This window comes from Xenopus tropicalis, chromosome 5 (genome assembly GCF_000004195.4).
Source record: "Xenopus tropicalis strain Nigerian chromosome 5, UCB_Xtro_10.0, whole genome shotgun sequence".
In the NCBI taxonomy this organism is placed as follows: domain Eukaryota; kingdom Metazoa; phylum Chordata; class Amphibia; order Anura; family Pipidae; genus Xenopus; species Xenopus tropicalis.
Genome location: NC_030681.2, coordinates 162730396 through 162750824, shown reverse-complemented (window position 1 = coordinate 162750824; position 20429 = coordinate 162730396). Strand labels below are relative to the sequence as shown.

General features: G+C 56.2%; 1 protein-coding gene across 2 annotated transcripts in view; it reads left to right on the top strand.

Annotated features, from left to right (window-relative positions):
- gckr (glucokinase regulator) overlaps positions 1-20429 on the top strand; it is a 61018-nt gene that overhangs the window by 5475 nt on the left and 35114 nt on the right. Inside the window, exons 3-14 of one of the 2 annotated variants that reach the window (XM_031901948.1) lie at positions 4896-5051; positions 6479-6547; positions 6830-6898; positions 7488-7561; positions 7812-7878; positions 8059-8112; positions 9338-9432; positions 9502-9607; positions 10346-10461; positions 10727-10825; positions 10941-11035; positions 19711-19787. In XM_031901948.1, the coding sequence (XP_031757808.1) occupies positions 4896-5051; positions 6479-6547; positions 6830-6898; positions 7488-7561; positions 7812-7878; positions 8059-8112; positions 9338-9432; positions 9502-9607; positions 10346-10461; positions 10727-10825; positions 10941-11035; positions 19711-19787 (1077 nt within the window). The remainder of the gene's footprint in view (positions 1-4895; positions 5052-6478; positions 6548-6829; positions 6899-7487; positions 7562-7811; positions 7879-8058; positions 8113-9337; positions 9433-9501; positions 9608-10345; positions 10462-10726; positions 10826-10940; positions 11036-19710; positions 19788-20429) is intronic. The other variant, XM_031901949.1, reaches the window with a different exon arrangement.

Below are 20429 nucleotides of genomic sequence, written 5' to 3'. Positions count from 1 at the left end.
CGCCGGCTCAGTGACGCTCACTGCTGATTGGTTACCGACCCCTTATGTACCCTGCGCTGGCTCAGTGACACTCACTGCTGATTGGTTACCGACCCATTGTGTACCCTGCGCTGGCTCAGTGACGCTCACTGCTGATTGGTTACCGACCCATTGTGTACCCTGCGCCGACTCAGTGACACTCACTGCTGATTGGTTACTGACCCATTATGTACCCTGCGCTGGCTCAGTGACGCTCACTGCTGATTGGTTACTGACCCCTTATGTACCCTGCGCTGGCTCAGTGACACTCACTGCTGATTGGTTACTGACCCATTGTGTACCCTGCGCCGGCTCAGTGACGCTCACTGCTGATTGGTTACCGACCCATTGTGTACCCTGCGCCGACTCAGTGACGCTCACTGCTGATTGGTTACCGACCCATTGTGTACCCTGCGCCGGCTCAGTGACTCTCACTGCTGATTGGTTACTGACCCATTATGTACCCTGCGCCGGCTCAGTGACGCTCACTGCTGATTGGTTACTGACCCCTTATGTACCCTGCGCTGGCTCAGTGACACTCACTGCTGATTGGTTACTGACCCATTGTGTACCCTGCGCCAGCTCAGTGACGCTCACTCCTGATTGGTTACTGACCCATTGTGTACCCTGCGCCGGCTCAGTGACGTTCACTGCTGATTGGTTACTGACCCCTTATGTACCCTGCGCTGGCTCAGTGACACTCACTGCTGATTGGTTACTGACCCATTGTGTACCCTGCGCCAGCTCAGTGACGCTCACTGCTGATTGGTTACTGACCCATTGTGTACCCTGCGCCGGCTCAGTGACGTTCACTGCTGATTGGTTACTGACCCATTATGTACCCTGCGCTGGCTCAGTGACGCTCACTGCTGATTGGTTACTGACCCATTATGTACCCTGCGCTGGCTCAGTGACGCTCACTGCTGATTGGTTACTGACCCATTGTGTACCCTGCGCCAGCTCAGTGACGCTCACTGCTGATTGGTTACTGACCCATTGTGTACCCTGCGCCGGCTCAGTGACGTTCACTGCTTATTGGTTACTGACCCATTATGTACCCTGCGCCGGCTCAGTGACGTTCACTGCTGATTGGTTACTGACCCATTATGTACCCTGCGCTGGCTCAGTGACGCTCACTGCTGATTGGTTACTGACCCATTGTGTACCCTGCGCCGGCTCAGTGATGCTCACTGCTGATTGGTTACTGACCCATTGTGTACCCTGCGCTGGCTCAGTGACTCTCACTGCTGATTGGTTACTGACCCATTGTGTACCCTGCGCCGGCTCAGTGAAGCTCACTGCTGATTGGTTACCGACCCATTGTGTACCCTGCGCTGGCTCAGTGACGCTCACTGCTGATTGGTTACCAACCCATTGTGTACCCTGCGCCGGCTCAGTGACGCTCACTGCTGATTGGTTACCGACCCATTGTGTACCCTGCGCCGGCTCAGTGACGCTCACTGCTGATTGGTTACTGACCCATTATGTACCCTGCGCCGGCTCAGTGATGCTCACTGCTGATTGGTTACCCACCCATTATGTACCCTGCGCCGGCTCAGTGACGCTCACTGCTGATTGGTTACTGACCCATTATGTACCCTGCGCTGGCTCAGTGACGCTCACTGCTGATTGGTTACTGACCCATTGTGTACCCTGCGCCGGCTCAGTGACGCTCACTGCTGATTGGTTACCGACCCATTGTGTACCCTGCGCTGGCTCAGTGACCCTCACTGCTGATTGGTTACCAACCCATTGTGTACCCTGAGCCGGCTCAGTGATGCTCACTGCTGATTGTTTACCGACCCATTATGTACCCTGCGCTGGCTCAGTGACGCTCACCGCTGATTTGTTACCGACCCATTGTGTACCCTGCACCGGCTCGATGACGCTTACTGCTGATTGGTTACTGACCCATTGTGTACCCTGCGCCGGCTCAGTGATGCTCAACCCTGATTGGTTACCGACCCATTGTGTACCCTGCGCCGGCTCAGTGACGCTCACTGCTGATTGGTTACTGACCCATTATGTACCCTGCTCTTGCTCAGTGACGCTCACCGCTGATTGGTTACTTACCCATTGTGTACCCTGCGCCGACTCAGTGACGCTCACCGCTGATTGGTTACTGACCCATTGTGTATCCTGCACCGGCTCGATGACGCTCACTGCTGATTGGTTACTGACCCATTATGTACCCTGCGCCGACTCAGTGACGCTCACTGCTGATTGGTTACTGACCCATTATGTACCCTGCGCCGGCTCAGTGATGCTCACTGCTGATTGGTTACCGACCCATTGTGTACCCTGCGCTGACTCAGTGACGCTCACCGCTGATTGGTTACTGACCCATTGTGTATCCTGCACCGGCTCGATGACGCTCACTACTGATTGGTAACTGACCCATTATGTACCCTGCGCCGGCTCAGTGATGCTCACTGCTGATTGGTTACCCACCCATTATGTACCCTGCGCCGGCTCAGTGACGCTCACTGCTGATTGGTTACTGACCCATTATGTACCCTGCGCTGGCTCAGTGACGCTCACTGCTGATTGGTTACTGACCCATTGTGTACCCTGCACCGGCTCAGTGACGCTCACTGCTGATTGGTTACTGACCCATTGTGTACCCTGCGCCGGCTCAGTGACGCTCACTGCTGATTGGTTACCGACCCATTGTGTACCCTGCGCCGGCTCAGTGACGCTCACTGCTGATTGGTTACTGACCCATTATGTACCCTGCGCCGGCTCAGTGATGCTCACTGCTGATTGGTTACCCACCCATTATGTACCCTGCGCCAGCTCAGTGACGCTCACTGCTGATTGGTTACTGACCCATTATGTACCCTGCGCCGGCTCAGTGACGCTCACTGCTGATTGTTTACCGACCCATTATGTACCCTGCGCCGGCTCAGTGACGCTCACCGCTGATTGGTTACCGACCCATTGTGTACCCTGCACCGGCTCGATGGCGCTCACTGCTGATTGGTTACTGACCCATTATGTACCCTGCGCCGGCTCAGTGACGCTCACTGCTGATTGGTTACTGACCCATTATGTACCCTGCGCTGGCTCAGTGACGCTCACTGCTGATTGGTTACTGACCCATTGTGTACCCTGCGCCGGCTCAGTGACGCTCACTGCTGATTGGTTACTGACCCATTGTGTACCCTGCGCCGGCTTAGTGACGCTCACTGCTGATTGGTTACCGACCCATTGTGTACCCTGCGCCGGCTCAGTGACGCTCACTGCTGATTGGTTACTGACCCATTATGTACCCTGCGCCGGCTCAGTGATGCTCACTGCTGATTGGTTACCCACCCATTATGTACCCTGCGCCAGCTCAGTGACGCTCACTGCTGATTGGTTACTGACCCATTATGTACCCTGCGCCGGCTCAGTGACGCTCACTGCTGATTATTTACCGACCCATTATGTACCCTGCGCCGGCTCAGTGACGCTCACCGCTGATTGGTTACCGACCCATTGTGTACCCTGCACCGGCTCGATGGCGCTCACTGCTGATTGGTTACTGACCCATTATGTACCCTGCGCCGGCTCAGTGACGCTCACTGCTGATTGTTTACCGACCCATTATGTACCCTGCGCCGGCTCAGTGACGCTCACCGCTGATTTGTTACCGACCCATTGTGTACCCTGCACCGGCTCGATGACGCTCACTGCTGATTGGTTACTGACCCATTGTGTACCCTGCGCCGGCTCAGTGATGCTCACCGCTGATTGGTTACCGACCCATTGTGTACCCTGCGCCGGCTCAGTGACGCTCACTGCTGATTGGTTACTGACCCATTATGTACCCTGCTCTTGCTCAGTGACGCTCACCGCTGATTGGTTACTGACCCATTGTGTACCCTGCGCCGACTCAGTGACGCTCACCGCTGATTGGTTACTGACCCATTGTGTATCCTGCACCGGCTCGATGACGCTCACTGCTGATTGGTTACTGACCCATTATGTACCCTGCGCCGACTCAGTGACGCTCACTGCTGATTGGTTACTGACCCATTATGTACCCTGCGCCGGCTCAGTGATGCTCACCGCTGATTGGTTACCGACCCATTGTGTACCCTGCGCCGACTCAGTGACGCTCACTGCTGAATAGTTACTGACCCATTATGTACCCTGCGCCGGCTCAGTGATGCTCACCGCTGATTGGTTACCGACCCATTGTGTACCCTGCGCCGGCTCAGTGACGCTCACTGCTGAATAGTTACTGACCCATTATGTACCCTGCGCTTGCTCAGTGACGCTCACCGCTGATTGGTTACTGACCCATTGTGTACCCTGCGCCGGCTCAGTGACGCTCACTGCTGATTGGTTACCGACCCATTATGTACCCTGCGCCGGCTCAGTGACGCTCACTGCTGATTGGTTACTGACCCATTGTGTACCCTGCGCCGACTCAGTGACGCTCACTGCTGATTGGTTACTGACCCATTATGTACCCTGCGCTGGCTCAGTGACGCTCACCGCTGATTGGTTACTGACCCATTGTGTACCCTGCGCCGACTCAGTAACGATCACCGCTGATTGGTTACTGACCCATTGTGTACCCTGCGCCGACTCAGTAACGATCACCGCTGATTGGTTACTGACCCATTGTGTACCCTGCGCCGACTCAGTGACGCTCACTGCTGATTGGTTACCGCAAAAGAGTGCCCAGTAGGGGCAGGCAGGAGAGGTATGTGCCTGGTGCCCCCCCGTCATTGCACCCTAGGCAGGTCCCTGATTTCAATAAAGTTTTAAAATTATTTCTTATTCCCAAACTCCTTGTTACCCCACTGACCCCTATATTGGTTTGGCCAATCCATAAAGGGCTGTAGAGGGGGCTGACTCCTCCCATTTACTATTTGTATTCCCAGCTGGCCGGTTATGAGGAATCTCTGCCAATCAGTGAGAAGTCCAACCCCATTACGCGTGAGCTGGATAAATCCGACCCCTCCCAGTTGGTGCAGCTCCTGAGAGACTGCGATGCTGAGATATTCCAGGAGGAAGATGCGAATCTCATTCATTATCATGTGAGTGTGAGTGTGAGTGTGGGGGGTATTTCCCACTCACTGCTCCCTCCCAGGGGATTGTGGGGCCACATATAGGGGCCAATCATACAATCTATTCTCTGACTGGATGTGAGTGTGGGGGGGGGGTATTTCCCACTCACTGCTCCCCCCCAGGGGATTGTGGGGCCACATATAGGGGCCAATCATACAATCTATTCTCTGACTGGATGTGAGTGTGGGGGGGGTATTTCCCACTCACTGCTCCCCCCCAGGGGATTGTGGGGCCACATATAGGGGCCAATCATACAATCTATTCTCTGACTGGATGTGAGTGTGGGGGGGGTATTTCCCACTCACTGCTCCCCCCCAGGGGATTGTGGGGCCACATATAGGGGCCAATCATACAATCTATTCTCTGACTGGATGTGAGTGTGGGGGGGTATTTCCCACTCACTGCTCCCTCCCAGGGGATTGTGGGGCCACATATAGGGGCCAATCATACAATCTATTCTCTGACTGGATGTGAGTGTGGGGGGGGTATTTCCCACTCACTGCTCCCCCCCAGGGGATTGTGGGGCCACATATAGGGGCCAATCATACAATCTATTCTCTGACTGGATGTGAGTGTGGGGGGGGGGGTATTTCCCACTCACTGCTCCCCCCCAGGGGATTGTGGGGCCACATATAGGGGCCAATCATACAATCTATTCTCTGACTGGATGTGAGTGTGGGGGGGGGGGGGGGTATTTCCCACTCACTGCTCCCCCCAGGGGATTGTGGGGCCACATATAGGGGCCAATCATACAATCTATTCTCTGACTGGATGTGAGTGTGGGGAGGGGGGTATTTCCCACTCACTGCTCCCCCCCAGGGGATTGTGGGGCCACATATAGGGGCCAATCATACAATCTATTCTCTGACTGGATGTGAGTGTGGGGGGGGGGGTATTTCCCACTCACTGCTGCCCCCCCAGGGGATTGTGGGGCCACATATAGGGGCCAATCATACAATCTATTCTCTGACTGGATGTGAGTGTGGGGGGGGGGGGTATTTCCCACTCACTGCTCCCCCCCAGGGGATTGTGGGGCCACATATAGGGGCCAATCATACAATCTATTCTCTGACTGGATGTGAGTGTGGGGGGGGGGTATTTCCCACTCACTGCTCCCTCCCAGGGGATTGTGGGGCCACATATAGGGGCCAATCATACAATCTATTCTCTGACTGGACCCTACTGGGGACCGTACCACCCATGGCTGCCTTATTGCCCCGTTACCACCGGGCGCAAGGGATACCCACGTGCCGCAGACTGCAGAGGATTCTATGTGGTGCGGTTTTATCAGTATTTAATGAGAATGATCAATAAGGGGCCCAATAATCAGCCCTGACTCCCCTGAATGGGTTTGGGCGCCAAACATGTGCCTAATGTGCCTGCGCTTCCCTCACAGAGACTGTACAGCGAGTCGGTGCTGCAGACAATGGGGGACATCGCTAAGCGAGTGCAGGAAGTATTAAAGGTGAGTAGCTATTAAAGGCATGGGCAGTGTGGGCTCGGGGGGCCCGTATGTGAGGGGGTGACACCGATCTTTATTCTCGGGTATTGGGGTTCCATGGTGGGGCATTTACTGGGGTGAGGTCCTGTGACTGCTCTTCTGCCCCCCTTGTTGTTCCCTCCCTGCCCAGAAGGGGGCAGCCTGGGCCAAAGGGTTGGAGGGAAGGGACGTAAGTTACTTGTTCCTATTGCCGGGGCCCCTGGGGAAAGTCTGCTTGTGAGTTATGTCACCTTGTTCCCTTCCCAGGATCCTGAGGGGGGCCTGGTGGTCCTGAGCGGCTGTGGGACCTCGGGGCGACTGGCGCTTCTACTGGCTGTAAGTGCCCCCCATGGGGCTAGAACCCTGAGATGCCCAATTAGAGAGGAGGAGCAGTGGGTAGGATTGGAACACACTGAGGGCACCTCACAGGGGGAGGGGCAAGAAGTCTGAAGCAGTGGGCGGGACTAGAACACATTGAGATAAATGGGAGGGGCAGGGAGAGGGTAACTCAGGCAGTGGGCGGGGCTAGAACACATTGAGATAAATGGGAGGGGCAGGGAGAGGGTAACTCAGGCAGTGGGCGGGACTAGAACACATTGAGATAAATGGGAGGGGCAGGGAGAGGGTAACTCAGGCAGTGGGCGGGGCTAGAACACATTGAGATAAATGGGAGGGGCAGGGAGAGGGTAACTCAGGCAGTGGGCGGGGCTAGAACACATTGAGATAAATGGGAGGGGCAGGGAGAGGGTAACTCAGGCAGTGGGCGGGGCTAGAACACATTGAGATAAATGGGAGGGGCAGGGAGAGGGTAACTCAGGCAGTGGGCGGGGCTAGAACACATTGAGATAAATGGGAGGGGCAGTGGGCGGGACTAGAACACAATTTTATAATAAGAATAAAACTTGGGAATGTTCTTTCTTTTCAGAATTCCTTCAATCTCCTATTAAAGGGGCAGCACAGGGCCCCCCGTTACTGCTACATCATGTCCGGAGGGGACAGGTCAGTGGGAAATAAACCAATAACGTGTGGCTATTTCTGCCCCTATGGGGGCAACTGGGGTTCTGCAACTAAATGGGGCCGACATAATGGTGCAATTCGGTGTAACCTCACATTCCCACCCCAGTGATGCCCCCCCCAGAGCTGAATGTGTCGCCGGGGGCATTTGTACCTGTAATAGGGGGGGTTCCCCCTTTCCCATTAGGAACCCCAAGTCACTAACCCCACAACCCCCCCCGTTCTTGCTCCGCAGATCCATTGTGTCGGCTCAGGAATCCCCAGAAGATGACCCCCATGTGGGGGCCCAGGAATTAGAGAAGGTAGGTCCCCCCCCGGGGCAGGGCAAGCGGGGTGCACAGTCTCTGTACCCCAATAGTAACACAACCTCCCCACTGTTACTCTTACTGTATTCATTGGTGATCTAGTGCCCCAGCCAATCACATGATACACACAGGGGCAATTAGCTGGGTAACTTACAGCCCCCTATTGCACCCCAACAGGTTTGTGAGGGGAAGAAGAATGTGGTGTTTGTCGGCATTTCCTGCGGCTTGTCTGTGAGTATCGTGTAGCCCTGTGGGTAGGTGGGTCCTGGCATAGCCCTGTGGGTAGGTGGGTCCTGGCATAGCCCTGTGGGTAGGTGGGTCCTGGCATAGCCCTGTGGGTAGGTGGGTCCTGGCATAGCCCTGTGGGTAGGTGGGTCCTGGCATAGCCCTGTGGGTAGGTGGGTCCTGGCATAGCCCTGTGGGTAGGTGGGGGGTCCTGGCATAGCCCTGTGGGTAGGTGGGGGTCCTGGCATAGCCCTGTGGGTAGGTGGGGGTTCCTGGCATAGCCCTGTGGGTAGGTGGGGGGTCCTGGCATAGCCCTGTGGGTAGGTGGGTCCTGGCATAGCCCTGTGGGTAGGTGGGTCCTGCATAGCCCTGTGGGTAGGTGGGGGGTCCTGGCATAGCCCTGTGGGTAGGTGGGGGGTCCTGGCATAGCCCTGTGGGTAGGTGGGGGGTCCTGGCATAGCCCTGTGGGTAGGTGGGGGGTCCTGGCATAGCCCTGTGGGTAGGTGGGTCCTGGCATAGGCCTGTGGGTAGGTGGGGGTTCCTGGCATAGCCCTGTGGGTAGGTGGGTCCTGGCATAGCCCTGTGGGTAGGTGAGGGGTCCTGGCATAGGCCTGTGGGTAGGTGGGGGTTCCTGGCATAGCCCTGTGGGTAGGTGGGTCCTGGCATAGCCCTGTAGGTAGGTGGGGGTTCCTGGCATAGCCCTGTGGGTAGGTGGGTCCTGGCATAGCCCTGTAGGTAGGTGGGGGGTCCTGGCATAGGCCTGTGGGTAGGTGGGGGTTCCTGGCATAGCCCTGTGGGTAGGTGGGGGTTCCTGGCATAGGCCTGTGGGTAGGTGGGGGTTCCTGGCATAGGCCTGTGGGTAGGTGGGGGTTCCTGGCATAGGCCTGTGGGTAGGTGGGGGGTCCTTGCATAGCCCTGTGGGTAGGTGGGTCCTGGCATAGCCCTGTGGGTAGGTGGGTCCTGGCATAGCCCTGTGGGTAGGTGGGTCCTGGCATAGGCCTGTGGGTAGGTGGGGGGTCCTGGCATAGCCCTGTGGGTAGGTGGGGGTTCCTGGCATAGGCCTGTGGGTAGGTGGGGGGTCCTGGCATAGCCCTGTGGGTAGGTGGGTCCTGGCATAGGCCTGTGGGTAGGTGGGGGTTCCTGGCATAGCCCTGTGGGTAGGTGGGGGGTCCTGGCATAGCCCTGGGGGTAGGTGGGGGGTCTCTGGGGCTAATCTTGTCTCTCCCCTCAGGCCCCGTTCATCGCCGGCCAATTGGATTTGTGTATGAGGCACCTGGATGTGTACCTACCGGTGCTGGTGGGCTGTAACCCAGTCAGTATGGCCAGGTGAGAGCTTCCTGCCCCAGTGTAACCGGACCTGCCGGTACCTAATGGTTCTGTGCTGCTCCCCCCTAGGAACGACCCCATCGAGGGCTGGCACTCCAGCTTCCGGCAAGTGGCCGAGCGCCTCCAGGCCCTGCACGAGTCCCACAAAGGCTTCATCCTCAACCCGGCGGTGGGGGTAAGTGGCCCGGCCGGTGTGTTGCCATGGTTACAGCCATATGAATAAATACCCACATATTAAATGCCCCATGACTTGTGTCTCACATGGGGAACCGCACACACATTGCGAGTGGAACGGAACCAGTACACTGAGTGTGGGGCAGAATAACCCGAGGGAATGTGGTGCCTCACTGGGCCATTGGGCTTTAGGGGACCCCAGCGTATCTGGGCCAATAGCCATCTTCATACTCAACGTTGCCTCTTGGGGACCCACTGGCCTAGGGCCCGACTCATTGGGTCGCTACATTCTGGCGGGTGTTGGCCCCACGCACTGGCGCTACATGGGGGGACATGCAGCTACACTGGGCTCCCACAACTGGGGTTCATGGGGTTCATGGGGTGCCCACCTCCTGTTCCCTGGCACCTCCCACTCTGCTCTACTGAGTCCAAAGAAACCCAACAGTCTGCTGCTCCCTTCCATCTGAAGGATTACCCATAATCCCCTGGGCCAATAGGGATGCCCCTCCCAAGGATTGGCCTCTGTGCCTAGTGGGCCTTCTACTCATACCTACACACACCCTACCCACAAATGTACCTCCCGTATAGTTACCCCCTCTGCCTACAGACAGTTCAACCGACTGGGACACAATGGCACCCTGGCATGTAACGCAACAGTGTTCTTCTGAGCATTCTGGGAGTTGTAGTTCAGCAGTACATTAGCCAATGCTGCTCACACGTGGTCTCTCGTATGTTCCAGCCTGAAGCCGTCAGTGGTTCCTCGCGCATGAAGGGGGGAAGCGCCACCAAGATCCTTCTGGAGACCCTGCTCCTGGTGGCCCACAAGGCCGACTCCAATGTGCCAGTGACTGAGAAGTGAGTGGGGCCCAAGCGTTGGGGGCTACAGCTCAGCCCTTGGGGTGTAGGATTAGGGGGGAGGGGACCTTAAAGCCGATACCTGCTGTAATTTGGGGTGTCTCCTGGCCTCCAGCCAAGGGCAGATCCTGAGAAGGATTGTGTGTGTGGCCATTATTAGCCCGTGGGCTCAGGCCAGCATGGGGGGGCTGATATGATTGGGGGGTTGCACAGTATGAGAATGTGTGGGGCCCTACAGCTCACGGGGTGCACGTGCCCCCCCCAGGTGCCTGCTGGAAATCCTGCGGACGTACGAGAGGGCCCACAAGGTCACCTACTCCCAGAGCAAGAAAATTGCAGCCCTGATGAAACAGACGGCAACGAGGTAGGTGCCCCCCCAAACTGGGGGGCTCTATAATATAGGGGTGTATATGGGGGCTGTTACTGATACATGGGGGGCTGCATATGGCTCAGCTAATAAATTGCCCCCTGGTTTGCAGTTTACAGAAGGGCCATTTGTACATCCTCGGCTGGGGCACCCTGGGGCTGGTGGGCATAATGGCTGCAGTGGAGTGTGGGCCCACCTTCCAAGCAGGTAAGTGACTCACCTGTGCCTCTGAGCCAATACCGCCACTCTATGTATAGACTCACCTGTGCCTCTGAGCCAATAGCACCACTCTGTGTATAGACTCACCTGTGCCTCTGAGCCAATAGCGCCACTCTGTGTATAGACTCACCTGTGCCTCTGAGCCAATAGCGCCACTCTATGTATAGACTCACCTGTGCCTCTGAGCCAATAGCGCCCCTCTGTGTATAGACTAACCTGTGCCTCTGAGCCAATAGCGCCCCTCTATGTATAGACTCACCTGTGCCTCTGAGCCAATAGCGCCCCTCTGTGTATAGACTCACCTGTGCCTCTGAGCCAATAGCGCCCCTCTATGTATAGACTCACCTGTGCCTCTGAGCCAATAGCGCCCCTCTGTGTATAGACTCACGTGCTCCTCTGAGCCAATAGCGCCCCTCTATGTATAGACTCACCTGTGCCTCTGAGCCAATAGCGCCACTCTGTGTATAGACTCACCTGTGCCTCTGAGCCAATAGCGCCACTCTATGTATAGACTCACCTGTGCCTCTGAGCCAATAGCGCCCCTCTGTGTATAGACTCACCTGTGCCTCTGAGCCAATAGCGCCCCTCTGTGTATAGACTCACCTGTGCCTCTGAGCCAATAGCGCCCCTCTGTGTATAGACTCACCTGTGCCTCTGAGCCAATAGCGCCCCTCTATGTATAGACTCACCTGTGCCTCTGAGCCAATAGCACCCCTCTATGTATAGACTCACCTGTGCCTCTGAGCCAATAGCGCCCCTCTGTGTATAGACTCACGTGCTCCTCTGAGCCAATAGCGCCCCTCTATGTATAGACTCACCTGTGCCTCTGAGCCAATAGCACCACTCTGTGTATAGACTCACCTGTGCCTCTGAGCCAATAGCGCCCCTCTGTGTATAGACTCACCTGTGCCTCTGAGCCAATAGCGCCACTCTATGTATAGACTCACCTGCTCCTCTGAGCCAATAGCGCCCCTCTGTGTATAGACTCACCTGTGCCTCTGAGCCAATAGCGCCCCTCTGTGTATAGACTCACCTGTGCCTCTGAGCCAATAGCGCCACTCTATGTATAGACTCACCTGCTCCTCTGAGCCAATAGCGCCCCTCTATGTATAGACTCACCTGTGCCTCTGAGCCAATAGCGCCACTCTATGTATAGACTCACCTGTGCCTCTGAGCCAATAGCGCCCCTCTATGTATAGACTCACCTGTGCCTCTGAGCCAATAGCGCCACTCTATGTATAGACTCACCTGCTCCTCTGAGCCAATAGCGCCCCTCTATGTATAGACTCACCTGTGCCTCTGAGCCAATAGCGCCCCTCTATGTATAGACTCACCTGTGCCTCTGAGCCAATAGCGCCACTCTATATATAGACTCACCTGTGCCTCTGAGCCAATAGCGCCACGCTGTGTATAGACTAACCTGTGCCTCTGAGCCAATAGCGCCACTCTATGTATAGACTCACCTGTGCCTCTGAGCCAATAGCGCCCCTCTGTGTATAGACTCACCTGTGCCTCTGAGCCAATAGCGCCACTCTATGTATAGACTCACCTGTGCCTCTGAGCCAATAGCGCCCCTCTGTGTATAGACTCACCTGTGCCTCTGAGCCAATAGCGCCCCTCTGTGTATAGACTCACCTGTGCCTCTGAGCCAATAGCGCCCCTCTGTGTATAGACTCACCTGTGCCTCTGAGCCAATAGCGCCCCTCTGTGTATAGACTCACCTGTGCCTCTGAGCCAATAGCGCCACTCTGTGTATAGACTCACCTGTGCCTCTGAGCCAATAGCGCCACTCTATGTATAGACTCACCTGTGCCTCTGAGCCAATACGCCCCTCTGTGTATAGACTCACCTGTGCCTCTGAGCCAATAGCGCTACTCTATGTATAGACTCACCTGTGCCTCTGAGCCAATAGCGCCCCTCTGTGTATAGACTCACCTGTGGCCTCTGAGCCAATAGCGCTACTCTATGTATAGACTCACCTGTGCCTCTGAGCCAATAGCGCCCCTCTGTGTATAGACTCACCTGTGCCTCTGAGCCAATAGCGCCCCTCTGTGTATAGACTCACCTGTGCCTCTGAGCCAATAGCGCCCCTCTATGTATAGACTAACCTGTGCCTCTGAGCCAATAGCGCCCCCTCTGTGTATAGACTCACCTGTGCCTCTGAGCCAATAGCGCCACTCTGTGTATAGACTCACCTGTGCCTCTGAGCCAATAGCGCCCCTCTATGTATAGACTAACCTGTGCCTCTGAGCCAATAGCGCCCCTCTGTGTATAGACTCACCTGTGCCTCTGAGCCAATAGCGCCCCTCTGTGTATAGACTCACCTGTGCCTCTGAGCCAATAGCGCCCCTCTATGTATAGACTAACCTGTGCCTCTGAGCCAATAGCGCCCCTCTATGTATAGACTAACCTGTGCCTCTGAGCCAATAGCGCCCCTCTGTGTATAGACTAACCTGTGCCTCTGAGCCAATAGCGCCCCCTCTGTGTATAGACTCACCTGTGCCTCTGAGCCAATAGCGCCCCTCTGTGTATAGACTCACCTGTGCCTCTGAGCCAATAGCGCCCCTCTGTGTATAGACTCACCTGTGCCTCTGAGCCAATAGCGCCCCTCTGTGTATAGACTCACCTGTGCCTCTGAGCCAATAGCGCCACTTTATGTATAGACTCACCTGTGCCTCTGAGCCAATAGCGCCCCTCTATGTATAGACTCACCTGTGCCTCTGAGCCAATAGCACCACTCTATGTATAGACTCACCTGCTCCTCTGAGCCAATAGCACCGCTCTATGTATAGACTCACCTGTGCCTCTGAGCCAATAGCGCCCCTCTGTGTATAGACTAACCTGTGCCTCTGAGCCAATAGCGCCACTTTATGTATAGACTCACCTGCTCCTCTGAGCCAATAGCGCCCCTCTGTGTATAGACTCACCTGTGCCTCTGAGCCAATAGCACCACTCTATGTATAGACTCACCTGCTCCTCTGAGCCAATAGCGCCCCTCTGTGTATAGACTCACCTGTGCCTCTGAGCCAATACCGCCACTTTATGTATAGACTCACCTGTGCCTCTGAGCCAATAGCGCCCCTCTGTGTATAGACTCACCTGTGCCTCTGAGCCAATAGTGCCCCTCTATGTATAGACTAACCTGTGCCTCTGAGCCAATAGCGCCACTCTGTGTATAGACTCACCTGTGCCTCTGAGCCAATAGCGCCCCTCTGTGTATAGACTCACCTGTGCCTCTGAGCCAATAGCGCCCCTCTGTGTATAGACTCACCTGTGCCTCTGAGCCAATAGCGCCCCTCTATGTATAGACTAACCTGTGCCTCTGAGCCAATAGCGCCCCTCTGTGTATAGACTAACCTGTGCCTCTGAGCCAATAGCGCCACTCTATGTATAGACTCACCTGCTCCTCTGAGCCAATAGCGCCCCTCTGTGTATAGACTCACCTGTGCCTCTGAGCCAATAGCGCCACTTTATGTATAGACTCACCTGTGCCTCTGAGCCAATAGCGCCCCTCTGTGTATAGACTCACCTGTGCCTCTGAGCCAATAGCGCCCCTCTGTGTATAGACTCACCTGTGCCTCTGAGCCAATAGCGCCCCTCTGTGTATAGACTCACCTGCTCCTCTGAGCCAATAGCACCACTCTATGTATAGACTCACCTGTGCCTCTGAGCCAATAGCGCCCCTCTGTGTATAGACTCACCTGCTCCTCTGAGCCAATAGCACCACTCTATGTATAGACTCACCTGTGCCTCTGAGCCAATAGCGCCCCTCTGTGTATAGACTAACCTGTGCCTCTGAGCCAATAGCGCCACTCTGTGTATAGACTCACCTGTGCCTCTGAGCCAATAGCGCCACTTTATGTATAGACTCACCTGTGCCTCTGAGCCAATAGCGCCCCTCTGTGTATAGACTCACCTGTGCCTCTGAGCCAATAGCGCCCCTCTGTGTATAGACTAACCTGTGCCTCTGAGCCAATAGCGCCCCTCTATGTATAGACTAACCTGTGCCTCTGAGCCAATAGCGCCCCTCTATGTATAGACCACCTGTGCCTCTGAGCCAATAGCGCCCCTCTATGTATAGACTCACCTGTGCCTCTGAGCCAATAGCGCCCCTCTGTGTATAGACTCACCTGTGCCTCTGAGCCAATAGCGCCCCTCTGTGTATAGACTCACCTGTGCCTCTGAGCCAATAGCGCCCCTCTGTGTATAGACTAACCTGTGCCTCTGAGCCAATAGCGCCCCTCTGTGTATAGACTCACCTGCTCCTCTGAGCCAATAGCGCCCCTCTGTGTATAGACTCACCTGTGCCTCTGAGCCAATAGCGCCACTTTATGTATAGACTCACCTGTGCCTCTGAGCCAATAGCGCCCCTCTGTGTATAGACTCACCTGTGCCTCTGAGCCAATAGCGCCCCTCTGTGTATAGACTCACCTGCTCCTCTGAGCCAATAGCGCCCCTCTGTGTATAGACTCACCTGCTCCTCTGAGCCAATAGCACCACTCTATGTATAGACTCACCTGTGCCTCTGAGCCAATAGCGCCCCTCTGTGTATAGACTCACCTGCTCCTCTGAGCCAATAGCACCACTCTATGTATAGACTCACCTGTGCCTCTGAGCCAATAGCGCCCCTCTGTGTATAGACTAACCTGTGCCTCTGAGCCAATAGCGCCACTCTGTGTATAGACTCACCTGTGCCTCTGAGCCAATAGCGCCACTTTGTGTATAGACTCACCTGTGCCTCTGAGCCAATAGCGCCCCTCTGTGTATAGACTCACCTGTGCCTCTGAGCCAATAGCGCCCCTCTGTGTATAGACTAACCTGTGCCTCTGAGCCAATAGCGCCCCTCTATGTATAGACTAACCTGTGCCTCTGAGCCAATAGCGCCCCTCTATGTATAGACTCACCTGTGCCTCTGAGCCAATAGCGCCCCTCTATGTATAGACTCACCTGTGCCTCTGAGCCAATAGCGCCCCTCTGTGTATAGACTCACCTGTGCCTCTGAGCCAATAGCGCCCCTCTGTGTATAGACTCACCTGTGCCTCTGAGCCAATAGCGCCCCTCTGTGTATAGACTCACCTGTGCCTCTGAGCCAATAGCACCCCTCTATGTATAGACTCACCTGTGCCTCTGAGCCAATAGCGCCCCTCTGTGTATAGACTCACCTGTGCCTCTGAGCCAATAGCGCCCCTCTGTGTATAGACTCACCTGTGCCTCTGAGCCAATAGCGCCCCTCTGTGTATAGACTCACCTGTGCCTCTGAGCCAATAGCGCCCCTCTATGTATAGACTAACCTGTGCCTCTGAGCCAATAGCGCCCCTCTATGTATAGACTCACCTGTGCCTCTGAGCCAATAGCACCCCTCTATGTATAGACTCACCTGTGCCTCTGAGCCAATAGCGCCCCTCTGTGTATAGACTCACCTGTGCCTCTGAGCCAATAGCGCCCCTCTGTGTATAGACTCACCTGTGCCTCTGAGCCAATAGCACCACTCTATGTATAGACTCACCTGCTCCTCTGAGCCAATAGCGCCCCTCTGTGTATAGACTCACCTGTGCCTCTGAGCCAATAGCGCCACTTTATGTATAGACTCACCTGTGCCTCTGAGCCAATAGCGCCCCTCTGTGTATAGACTCACCTGTGCCTCTGAGCCAATAGCGCCCCTCTATGTATAGACTCACCTGTGCCTCTGAGCCAATAGCGCCCCTCTGTGTATAGACTAACCTGTGCCTCTGAGCCAATAGCGCCACTCTGTGTATAGACTCACCTGTGCCTCTGAGCCAATAGCGCCCCTCTGTGTATAGACTCACCTGTGCCTCTGAGCCAATAGCGCCACTTTATGTATAGACTCACCTGTGCCTCTGAGCCAATAGCGCCCCTCTGTGTATAGACTCACCTGTGCCTCTGAGCCAATAGCGCCCCTCTGTGTATAGACTCACCTGTGCCTCTGAGCCAATAGCGCCCCTCTGTGTATAGACTCACCTGTGCCTCTGAGCCAATAGCGCCCCTCTATGTATAGACTCACCTGTGCCTCTGAGCCAATAGCGCCACTCTATGTATAGACTCACCTGTGCCTCTGAGCCAATAGCGCCCCTCTGTGTATAGACTAACCTGTGCCTCTGAGCCAATAGCGCCCTTCTGTGTATAGACTCACCTGTGCCTCTGAGCCAATAGCGCCACTTTATGTATAGACTCACCTGTGCCTCTGAGCCAATAGCGCCCCTCTGTGTATAGACTCACCTGTGCCTCTGAGCCAATAGCGCCCCTCTGTGTATAGACTCACCTGTGCCTCTGAGCCAATAGCGCCCCTCTGTGTATAGACTCACCTGTGCCTCTGAGCCAATAGCACCCCTCTATGTATAGACTAACCTGTGCCTCTTAGCCAATAGCGCCCCTCTATGTATAGACTCACCTGTGCCTCTGAGCCAATAGCGCCCCTCTATGTATAGACTCACCTGTGCCTCTGAGCCAATAGCGCCACTCTATGTATAGACTCACCTGTGCCTCTGAGCCAATAGCGCCCCTCTGTGTATAGACTAACCTGTGCCTCTGAGCCAATAGCGCCCCTCTGTGTATAGACTCACCTGTGCCTCTGAGCCAATAGCGCCACTTTATGTATAGACTCACCTGTGCCTCTGAGCCAATAGCGCCCCTCTGTGTATAGACTCACCTGTGCCTCTGAGCCAATAGCGCCACTCTATGTATAGACTCACCTGCTCCTCTGAGCCAATAGCGCCCCTCTGTGTATAGACTCACCTGTGCCTCTGAGCCAATAGCGCCCCTCTGTGTATAGACTCACCTGTGCCTCTGAGCCAATAGCGCCACTCTATGTATAGACTCACCTGTGCCTCTGAGCCAATAGCACCACTCTATGTATAGACTCACCTGTGCCTCTGAGCCAATAGCGCCACTCTGTGTATAGACTCACCTGTGCCTCTGAGCCAATAGCGCCCCTCTGTGTATAGACTCACCTGTGCCTCTGAGCCAATAGCGCCCCTCTGTGTATAGACTCACCTGTGCCTCTGAGCCAATGGGATGTCTCTCTGTATGTGACCGGGGGGGAGGGGGCAATTCTATATTGTTTATTCATACGTTTAAAGGGCAGGCAGTTGCCCTACTGTTTGGGGTGTAGATGGGAAATGCCATGTTACCCCCAGGCCCAGTGAGTGGCACAAACGCCAGAAAGGGGCGCCCCCGTACCCCCAGTGCTAATCAGTGCGCCCCCGTACCCCCAGTGCTAATCAGTGCGCCCCCGTACCCCCAGTGCTAATCAGTGCGCCCCCGTATCCCCAGTGCTAATCAGTGCGCCCCCGTACCCCCAGTGCTAATCAGTGCGCCCCCGTACCCCCAGTGCTAATCAGTGCGCCCCCGTACCCCCAGTGCTAATCAGTGCGCCCCCGTATCCCCAGTGCTAATCAGTTGCCCCCGTACCCCAGTGCTAATCAGTGCCCCCGTATCCCCAGTGCTAATCAGTGCGCCCCCGTACCCCCAGTGCTAATCAGTGCGCCCCCGTACCCCCAGTGCTAATCAGTGTGCCCCCGTATCCCCAGTGCTAATCAGTTTGCCCCCGTACCCCCAGTGCTAATCAGTGCCCCCGTATCCCCAGTGCTAATCAGTGCGCCCCCGTATCCCCAGTGCTAATCAGTTTGCCCCCATACCCCCAGTGCTAATCAGTGCGCCCCCGTACCCCCAGTGCTAATCAGTTTGCCCCCATACCCCCAGTGCTAATCAGTGCGCCCCCGTACCCCCAGTGCTAATCAGTTTGCCCCCATACCCCCAGTGCTAATCAGTGCGCCCCCGTACCCCCAGTGCTAATCAGTGCGCCCCCGTACCCCCAGTGCTAATCAGTGTGCCCCCGTACCCCCAGTGCTAATCAGTGCGCCCCCGTACCCCCAGTGCTAATCAGTGCGCCCCCGTACCCCCAGTGCTAATCAGTGTGCCCCCGTACCCCCAGTGCTAATCAGTGCCCCCGTACCCCCAGTGCTAATGAGTGTGCCCCCGTACCCCCAGTGCTAATCAGTGCGCCCCCGTACCCCCAGTGCTAATCAGTGCGCCCCCGTACCCCCAGTGCTAATCAGTGCGCCCCCGTACCCCCAGTGCTAATCAGTGCGCCCCCGTACCCCCAGTGCTAATCAGTGCGCCCCCGTACCCCCAGTGCTAATCAGTGCGCCCCCGTACCCCCAGTGCTAATCAGTGCGCCCCCGTACCCCCAGTGCTAATCAGTGTGCCCCATACCCCCAGTGCTAATCAGTGCGCCCCCGTACCCCCAGTGCTAATCAGTGTGCCCCCGTACCCCCAGTGCTAATCAGTGCGCCCCCGTACCCCCAGTGCTAATCAGTGCCCCCGTACCCCCAGTGCTAATCAGTGCCCCCGTACCCCCAGTGCTAATCAGTGCCCCCGTACCCCCAGTGCTAATCAGTGCCCCCGTACCCCCAGTGCTAATCAGTGTGCCCCGTACCCCCAGTGCTAATCAGTGCCCCCGTACCCCCAGTGCTAATCAGTGCCCCCGTACCCCCAGTGCTAATCAGTGCGCCCCCGTACCCCCAGTGCTAATCAGTGCGCCCCCGTACCCCCAGTGCTAATCAGTGTGCCCCCATACCCCCAGTGCTAATCAGTGCGCCCCCGTACCCCCAGTGCTAATCACCCCATGTTATTGCCCCGGACAGACTGGAGGGACGTGCGGGGCTTTGTCACTGGCGGTTACGACTCCATAGAGAACAAGGAAGGGGACCTCTCATCACTGGTGAGTAGGGAAAGGATTCGGGGGGCACCGGGGGAAACAAGCCTGGGGGGGTCAGATATTCTGATTGGGTTCTACCAGCCCCACGACTAGCAGGGGCCACAGGGCAAGCACTTACCCCTCTCATTGGCAGGGGCCACAGGGCAAGCACTTACCCCTCTCATTGGCAGGGGCCACAGGGCAAGCACTTACCCCTCTCATTGGCAGGGGCCACAGGGCAAGCACTTACCCCTCTCATTGGCAGGGGCCACAGGGCAAGCACTTACCCCTCTCATTGGCAGGGGCCACAGGGCAAGCACTTACCCCTCTCATTGGCAGGGGCCACAGGGCAAGCACTTACCCCTCTCATTGGCAGGGGCCACAGGGCAAGCACTTACCCCTCTCATTGGCAGGGGCCACAGGGCAAGCACTTACCCCTCTCATTGGCAGGGGCCACAGGGCAAGCACTTACCCCTCTCATTGGCAGGGGCCACAGGGCAAGCACTTACCCCTCTCATTGGCAGGGGCCACAGGGCAAGCACTTACCCCTCTCATTGGCAGGGGCCACAGGGCAAGCACTTACCCCTCTCATTGGAAGGGGCCACAGGGCAAGCACTTATCCCTCTCATTGGCAGTGGCCACAGGGCAAGCACTTACCCCTCTCAT